We start from the raw sequence: 9,911 nt of genomic DNA, 5'->3' as shown, positions 1-9,911 counted from the left end.
TACAAATTACATCATCAAGATCTCAATGAAATAACCCTAATTACCAAAATAAATTACATATAACAACAATCAATTAACATATAACATGCTCATCACAACATATTGACCTAATCATCAAGCTAACTATCATATAACAACAAGTTAACCTATAACATATTCATCAACAACATATAACATAATCATAAATTTATCTAACATTAAAACAAAAAATAGTAATGCATGCAACTACTTGTTACTATCATTCTTGACATCAACTCATGTGCATATAAATACACTAATCAACTAACATCTATCATGAATGTAATCGTATCATCAATATTACATGTACATAAACCTAATGTATATAAAACTAGTGCATATAAATATCCTTAAACTTACATGCATGCCAAATATACCATACTATATGACGATATGCTCTTATCCCAAATTCTAATACTGCAACTCACTTCGATAGTCTGCATCTCGTGCTCTATCTCAACCAATGCATTTGCATCATAAAAACCAATAGCATCATTATGACCTAATTTGCATACAATGACTTCACAATGCATATTTGACCTGCTATTCGTGCATAACTATAACCAAGACCATACATGCATGCAAACTGCATATATACATATAACGCATGACTACAAAACCATATACACACAATTCTAGCTATAGTCCAGTCATCAATGCATGACCGTACCAACTTTACACACATGACCTCATGCATGACAACAACACCACCTCACATGCACTTGATAATATGCGATCACTGACATGCATAATAATGCATAATCGACCATACACACATGAAGACATACTCCTCGATAACACCTTCAACCTTCACATGGCAACATCACTACAACCATGATCAACACCATGCAAATGCAACAAACACATGGACTACATGCATAAGGAACACATATGCAACCAATCATTAAAGCATGATCAACACACAACCCAAGGAAAGTGCAACCATGCTCTGATACCACTTTGTAACACCCTCCTGCCACATTTACCCAAGCAACTGGCCAACCGAGGTAAACATGTAATGAGAAGCCACTATGATATGATTCAACCTCCTAAGTCACATTAAGGAAGTGGAACCCACAGAAACACACCATACAGACATCCAACATCATCAACAAAACCCTCAAAGGACAAGTCAACAACTCAAACAACCTATGCGTGGGTCCCACTGTCTTTTTAGGTCTCTTGGGCCATATTCTCTCTCATGCTATGGGAAAGGGAGCGACCAACAACCTAAATTTGCTTTCACAAGCCTACCTGCCAGTGAATGTGAACCAAAATTTCCAGTGTTGTGCGAGCGACCCTAGGATTTAAGCCACTTTTTTAGGCTCAGAGCCTAGAAAACTACCTAGAATTGATCCCCCTCTTCAAATTAGTGAAGTAACAGGGAAATGAAAGTACTAAAGAAAATACTTGTTCAAGACCTTAACTGGATCTGTACTAGCAATGACATGCATTTTGTCAAACATATCATTGACATGTAACCTACAAGTGTAAACAACAGAATTACGTGTAGGGATCTCGTACTTATCTTATATTTGTTATGAAGCATTGTCTCCTTATCACATTAGTTTCCATTTCATCCATTAGGTCATAGATACATTGATCATTCAATAACAATTATGAAAATGACGAGATCTACCCATGGTTTTTGTCATATAACATGGACATAACCAACATAATAGGGACATAAATATCAATGAATTCACAACCATATATAACACATATAATCCATCATAATAATCATAGGAATACAAGGGGAAATAACCTTTCATTAATGCTGCAAAATCCAAACCACGGACGGGACTTCAATGTTCCACCCGACCATAGAAGGGCTGAGCCAAATATCTCTTCATCCATTCACCCTCGTGCCATATTCCAAGCATGAATGTGGGATCTCATAGAAAACATCAATAAGAACTCATTCAGGGCTTCTAGAGGCCATCCACCTCAACCTATCAAACAGTGATTCCACCTCACGGTTAGACATCACAAAACCAACATCAGATCGGTCTCTACCCCAACCTTCCAGGACACCAGAGTGTTTGTTCCAACCCAGCTCCTAGGACTAGTAACTCAACCCACAACTTTTACTAGGCTCCAAAGCATTTGTCCAACCAAGGCTACGAGACTAGTAACTCAACCCACTAAGGGATCCACAACATCTTTCCAACCAAGGCTACAAGACTTGTAACTTAACCGAAGATGTTACAAGGCTCCAGACCATTTTTCCAACCAAGGCTATGGGACTAGTAACTCAACCCAAGCCATTACAGGGCTCTAGAGTGTTTGTTCAACCAAGGCTATGAAAGCTAATAGCTCAGTCCAAGCCAAGGAAACATGAGAAGCAACTAGAAAACAAAGCAAATAAACCCACAACACCATGGCTATCCAAAAAATGGCAAGGCTGGGAAAATCCACTATCAACCCAGGAAATCCTCCATGCCAGTGATAGATCATGACCAAGAACCCACATGCATGTGTCATGCATGCCAAAAATAGTGAAGAAATCATACATGAAACTTGGTACCTGCAAGAAAATCTGATGTAGTTTCTGATCCCGATTGTCTCTTGTGCTTTCCTGCTCTTCATTTTCCTTCTTGCTCCAAAAATCCAAGTATGCCACACCCTCCAAGAGTGCTCCAAGAAAACACTAAGTATCCAAGAGTATGAGAAAGAGAGAGAATAATGAAAGAGCTCAAAAACTAAATTGACCAAGTCTCGCCCACTGATCCTCATAAACCTTTTTATTAATGAGGCCTGTATTTTCTTTATTTTCCATTATTTTTCTTCATTTTCCTTCTCACATGTAACTTGTGACCTTTCACCTTCCTTTTCTCCCAATTTCCATTATTTTCATAAATAATATGCCAATTAATGTCTTTTTCCTTTCCAAAGCCTTAGTCATTTCCTTTGCCAATTTCCTTACCCATAATAAACCGAATCAACACCCATTAGGATGTTTCCCCCACCATTCAACTTGAAATATGTGTCACATCATTTGTGGCATTTATATGTTTTTACATGGAATTTCCATCAGGACTGATACACAAAGCATAATAGTAAGAAAGGGTGTGTATTTTTTATATTTCATATTTCTCGGGACAAAGGGAAGGATGTTGAGGATGTTGAAGTATTGAAGAGGTATTTAGTTTTGCAACAGTTTCAGGATGTATTTCCAACATATATTTCAGAGTTACCACCTCATAGGGAAATGAAATTTTCTATTGAGTTGGTACCAAGAGCAACACCAACATCAAAGTCACCTTACAAGATCGGCACTCGAAAGTTGGTGGAATTGAAGTTGCATCTTAAGGAAATGCTTTATAAGGGATACATTATGCCAAGTGTGTTACCTTCAAGTACACCAATATTTTTAGTGAAGAAAAAGGATGGTACTCTCAGGTTTTGCATTGATTATAGGCAGTTAAACAAGCTGACAATCAAGAACGTGCACCCTTTGGCATAGATTGATGACTTGTTTGATCAGTTGAAGGGAGCAATAGTGTTATTAAAGATTGATTTGAGATCAACATATCATCAAGTACGCATAAAAGAAGAGGACATCTACAACACTACCTTCCAAACCAGGTATGGGTATTATGAGTTTGTCATGGTTCCATTTCATTTGACTAATTATCTAGTTGCTTTCATGTCTTTAATGAATAGCGATTTGTGTCCTTATCTGGAAAAGTTTGAGATAGTATTCATTGACAACCTATTGATATATTCTAAGAATGAGGAAGAGCATGCGAAACATCTAGCAACGATGTTGAGATTGCTAAGAGAGAATCAGTTGTATGCCAAGCTTAGAAAGCGCAATTTCTTTTAGAAAAGAAGTTCACTACTTGGGGAAGGTATAGTAGTGGACCTAAAAATATCAGAGCTATCATGGAGTGGGAAACTCCTAGGAATGTGCATAAGGTTAGATAATTTATGGGATTAGTAGATCATTTTAAGAGGTTCATAAAGAACTTCTCATGGATTTCCTATCCTATTACATACTTGTAGAGAAAAGGAAAGAAATTTTAATGGACAGAGGAATGTGCAACTAGTTTTGAGTAGTTGAAGTATTTGTTTATGAATGTTCTCGTCTTGAAGATTGTAGAAAAAGAGTTTGTGGTATGTACAAATGCTTGCAAGAGAGGACTTGGTGGAGTCTTGATGCAAGAAGGATAGGTAGTATGCTAGAGTCAAGGAAACTAAAAGAGCACGAGTAGAGTTATGTGACTCATGATCTTGAGTTGACAATGATCATTCATGCATTGAAGATGTGGAGATATTATCTTCTTGGTAGGAGGTTCATTTTGATGAGTGATCACAATGGTTTTAGGTACTTGTTTGACCGACCTAATCTGAATTTCAAGCAATCTAGGTTAGTGGCTACGCTCGGTGAGTTTGAATTTGAGATCAAGTACATCAAGGGTAAAGAGAACAAGGTTGTAGATGCTCTTAGCAAAAGAATGTAGGTGAATCAAATTGCAGTAGTGAGTTCTTATGGGATAGACTTGGGGGAGCAGATCTTGCATGAAATATAGGAGGATGACAGGTACCAGTAGCTTAAGCACAGGTTACATCAGCATGGTATAGGTGATCAAGATGTGGATTATCATCTCACGACTGATGGCTTGGTTAGATTAGGTACAAGATCTATGTTCCAGACAAGAACAAGCTCAAGAAGCGTATCTTGAGGGAATTTCATGTCAAGCCATATTCAGGTCACCCAAGATATAAAAAGACATTGACAACAGTTAAAAAGTTCTATCACTGGCCGAAATTGAAGAAAGAGGTGGTTGCATATGTTGTGAAATTTTTGGATTTTCAACATGTAAAATTAGAGTGTAAGCATCTAGGTGGGTTATTGTAGTTGATTCTGATTCTAGAGTGGAAAGGGGAGGTCATTTCCATCGAATTCATTACAGGTTTGTTGAGCAAATCAAAGCAGAATGATTCTATTATGGTTATGGTTGATAGGTTTACCAAGGTAGCTCATTTCATCATAGTTAAGTCTATGAATTTAGATAGTGACATAGCTCAGATTCTCATCAAGGAGATAGTGAGGTTACATGGTATTCCTAAGGAGATTGTGTCAGACAGAGATGCCAAGTTCACTTCCATGTTTTGGAAGGAGTTGTTTGTAGGTTTGGGGATAGATTTGGCCTTTAGTACAACTTATCATTCATAAAAAGATGGATAGACAAAGATGGTTAACAGAATTCTTGAGGACATGTTGAGGATGTATGTCACGCATCAACAATGGAAGTAAGAAGAGTATCTTCCACTGGTTGAGTTCTCATATAACAATAGGTATCATGAATCTTTGAAGATGAGTCTATTTGAGGTACAAATTAGACCTAAGGTTGGGTACAAGTCTGAATATCCATCGGTTGGGGTACCTATGACCACGACGGCGAGAAGACGAGAGCAATAAGATTAGTGATGACTCTCTCTATGATCGGAAATAAATTAAAGAAAAGACATACATTTTCAAGTAAATCGTGTTGGAGAAAGAAATTTCTCAAGTGAGCATAGCGTGACCACAGTGGCTCTTCACAACATGGCGTCAATCCACCCCTACACAGAATTACAATTACAAGAGCGAACTTAGGTAACAAAAATTAAAAGGAAAAGAGGAGGATAACCATGATATCCATGGTTGCGAACTTCCTGGAAGGGTTCTGAATTACAGAGGTGACGTTGATCGTGGTGATTAATGGAGGGAAACATTTTAATCATCCAAAACTTGCTCGCTTTCATGGCTTATGGTGAGGACAACGGAGACCACAGGGAAATTTCTCTCACGGGCCTTACAGCTTAATAATGTATTTCTTTTACCAAATAGGAATGCTAAGTAGACATCTCCAATTTAAATATAAATTTGAAAATGTTCATACTTCTCAATGTTAGGGATTTACTTTATACTGATGTCATATGATTTTTGTTTAAATAATTATATGGGACCCATATTTTTTAAACTGAAATACATATTTGTATTAAATACTTTTGATAATTAAGAGATAAATACATATTTAGAACATATTTGTTTGAAATACTTTTGATTATTAAAAAATAAATACACATTTAAATTGAGATTATTATATAAAATTGAATTGAATTAAAATAACAAATTGTGAGATTATTATATTAAAAATATTGTATAATTAATACATTTTAATTTAATATTTGAAAGCATTTTTATCCCTATTAAATTTAAAATAATATTAAAAATTTCAATATATGGACCGGCCATCTATGTATGTTATTTGGTATTTAGAGCTACGGCCATCTATATATGTTATTTGGTATTTAGAGCTACAGCGGTCTGAATGATAACAAAAAAATATATATATAATATTAGTGCTGAAAGAAAAATAAATAAATATTAGGGATGCATGATAATAATAAAAGGAAAAAGATATTAAAGATGAATTATTAAAAAATTAATATTAGAGTTACGGTACTCTCACTGTCACTTTTTCCAGATTAAAAAAATTAATAGTGGTCTGACTGATGAAAAAAAATTTAAATAATATTAGAACTGAACAATAACAATTTTTTTGAGAGTTGAACGATTAAAAAATAAAATTGAGCCAACCACCGAAAAGAAATATTAGAGATGAACGATTAAAAAAATAAATAATATAGAGCTACAAGAGTCTCACTGTCACGCCTTTTCTTTCAAAGAACGTTAACAAAAAATTAATATTATACGAATAAATTAGATACTAATATTATCTGGTAGTAAAACAGAGAATTAATATATTCACTATTTTCTCCAGTAAAAAATGTATTTTAAATCTCTTTAAAGCGGTAAATAAGGAAAAAATATATTTAGCATTCAAACATGCTAAAAAATTATATTATTTTTAGAAAACCTCTTTAGAACTGTAAATAATGCATGTCCCGTTTGCCCTTTGTGTCCTAATAAAATTTAGAAAAATTAAAATAAATTTAAAGCTCTCTTCCACATCACTTCAGTGCTAAAAAGTTTGTTTTACTGTAAATCGATTTCGATCTCCAAAATGAGAGAGCAAAATAAAAAAACACAGTAGTTAAATTGCTCTAAAAAAAATAGCGTGCAAAATCAGTTGTAATTATAGAAATATTTATTACTCGAAAGTCGAAAGGGCCTTGCGTGTCCAAAAATAGAGAGGAAAGTAAATGCACTTCCATCACCAAAAATAGAGTGCAAAGCACCTTACTTAAAGGGACTTGGGGACCTTGTATCCCTAACAGAATAGATAGAGAAAGTGCAGCGCATCCCCTCTGGCAGACTACACCATTCATACATTATTTGGCTACGTCTCAACGTGTTTTACGTTCACTCTGTTGTTGTAGCTGTAGACGTAGACGAAGCATGGCTCCACAATCATCTCCTTCCAGTGCTCCCTGCAAATTCTTTATTTGTTTGTTATTGTTTTTCATGTTACCTAATTTGATGCAATGCAGGCCGCTTACATATTCCAAGGTTTCAAGGCGGTCTGAGCCGCATAAACCCAAGATTTCAAGGCGGTCTGAGCTGCATAAACGTGTTGAGCATGTTGGGTTGAGAATAGATCTTGTGCATAGAGATTCACAGCTTTCTCCTTTCTTTCCAGGAAATATTACATCCACTGAACGGCTTAAGCAAGCAGTGGGACGCAGTCAAGAAAGGATTGGAACGCTGCATAGATCCATAGTTCCAAAATGCGCTGGTCAATTTGTTCATAAAACTAAACAAATGGAAGCTCCAATAAGTAGAGGACGTGGAGAATTTTTTATGACGGTAGGAATTGGTGAGCCATCTTTACCATATGTTGGAATTGTAGACACAGGAAGTGACTTCATATGGGCATAGTGCTTCCCCTGCAATTCTTGCTATAATCAATCCTACCCAATCTATGATCCTTCCGCCTCCTCCACTTACAAGGCCATCACATGCGAAAGCTCTGAGTGCCAGCCAAACGTGGACTTTTTTTGTGCTCATGAACAGTGCCATTACTTGTATGAGTATGCTGATCGCTCCTCCAGCGCAGGGATCCTTTCATACGAGACATTTACCTTTCCTGGTTCTCAGTCAATTGTTCAGCAGATTGTATTTGGGTGCGGCCAAGACAATGACGGGGACTCGGGACTAGGAGGTGGAGTAATCGGGTTGGGACAAGGTTCACTATCTTTAATTTCACAGCTTGGTAATTCATTAGGTGTTAATAAGTTTTCTTACTGTCTCATGCCTTTTACCGATTCTCCTTCCAAAGTCAACCCTTTGTTTATAGGTGACAATGCTACCTTGAATGCCACAGCTGCCGCTGTCAGTTCAACTCCTTTTGTTCAAAACAGAGCGCAATCAAGTTTCTATTACCTTTCGTTGCGAGGAATTAGCGTTGGAGGTGCATTATTATTGGATATCCCTGCTGCTACTTTTGATATTCAAGAAGATGGTAGTGGCGGATTTATGATAGACTCTGGAACCACTCTCACATATTTGTATGAAGATGCGTATCATGTTTTGAAGAAAGCCTTGATTTCTTCCATCAACCTCTCACGAGCCGATGGGTCGCGAGTCGGACTGGACCTCTGTTAAAGCCAGCAATCTCATGCCGCCTCTTCCCTTTCAAATTTTCCGACCATAACTTTCCACTTCAAGGGAGCCGATTATGATTTGCCGCCACAAAGCTACATGTACGCTGATACTAGTGGTGGCATTATGTGCCTGGCAATGTTACCCAGTTCAGACATGTCGGTATTAGGCAATTATCAACAGCAGAACTACCATATTCTCTATGACAATGCCAACAACACGCTGTCTTTTGCACCCACAGTTTGTGATGCCTTGTAAGCAAAGTGGTGGGCTCCAGTATTGTAGCAATAATGCTACAACTCCTGGGGCTTCCTATCTCTAATTTTATCAACCCGGTAGTTCGTACAAACTTGGAAGCGACGGTGCTGTATGCACAATTACTAGCTCTTGTCGCAGCTGTCACTTGGTCAGCTGGCACAAGTCCGCTAGGGCTCAAGCCAACTTCTATATGCTCTCAGAAGAAGCTTTCTAAATGATGGACGAAGGCTATCTCAGAGGGAATCAATCTACTTTGCAAAAATGAACTGAAAGCCAACCAAAGCATGGAAACCCTAGTAAACCCTAATCTGACTAGTTTAACCTCTATGGTGCAATAGTGAGAGTGCAAATGTCTAAAAATGATGCCATTACTTCTAATGATGTGAAATGCATGAACTCAAACTACTTCTATGAAAAAGAACATTGTTTTTGTATTTTTTCTTAAGTGGATGGAGTGATTGTGAATTTGTTTCTTATTAGGGTTTGGCTGTGCAGAGGTGGTGCGAAGGAAGAGAAAGCTTGGGAAAGGTCAGGAGGGCTAGGAAAGGTTCCAGAGGGTCCCTAGCATCAGTCCACAGAAGTCTACAACGTTCAGGTTCTCGGCAACCAAGTTTGCAGGCTTCTACATGATGTCTGCAGGGGATCCTACAGGAAACTAAGGAATTCTACAGGAAATCTGCTAACTTCTACAGGATGTGCTGTAAGTGGAAGTTTTGAGTGATGATGAAGTGATGGAACAGTATGGGTGGATAGGTAAGGTGGAGATGGAGCTTGTGATGACTCAGGGGCAGAGAACCAGGATGGAGAAAGAGTGCACGAAGTGGTTGGTGGATAGAAGGATGGGATCAACGAAAGGTCAAAAAGATGGAGCTACGCGGGCAATGGAAGAGTTGGAAGGTGAACGAGCTGAACAGAGGTCGAGTAGGTGGCTTGAGGAGAGGTTAAGAAGAAGAAGAAGGAAGTGGACTGATATGGAGCAGTGTAAATAAAACAAATTACTTATGTCTTGCACCAAAAACGAGAATTCATTAACCAGTGCTACCTGTGCTATTAAACCAATGAACAACGCTGTAAATCA

General features: G+C 37.5%; 1 protein-coding gene across 1 annotated transcript; it reads left to right on the top strand.

The window, feature by feature from the left end:
• Nucleotides 1-7,372: 7,372 nt before the first annotated feature.
• LOC149263584 (aspartic proteinase nepenthesin-2-like) lies at nt 7,373-8,833 on the top strand. Its single transcript, XM_089389292.1, has 3 exons — nt 7,373-7,780; nt 7,988-8,500; nt 8,642-8,833. Exons 1-3 carry the CDS (start codon nt 7,373-7,375, stop codon nt 8,831-8,833), a joined length of 1,113 nt encoding a protein of 370 aa, XP_089245418.1.
• The last annotated feature ends 1,078 nt before the right edge of the window (nt 8,834-9,911 follow it).

The sequence above is a fragment of the Pinus tabuliformis genome, chromosome 6, assembly GCF_031772625.1.
Source record: "Pinus tabuliformis cultivar Carrire ecotype Pingquan chromosome 6, CPIR1, whole genome shotgun sequence".
Lineage (NCBI taxonomy): Eukaryota > Viridiplantae > Streptophyta > Pinopsida > Pinales > Pinaceae > Pinus > Pinus tabuliformis.
This window is presented reverse-complemented; position numbering and strand designations above follow the sequence as displayed.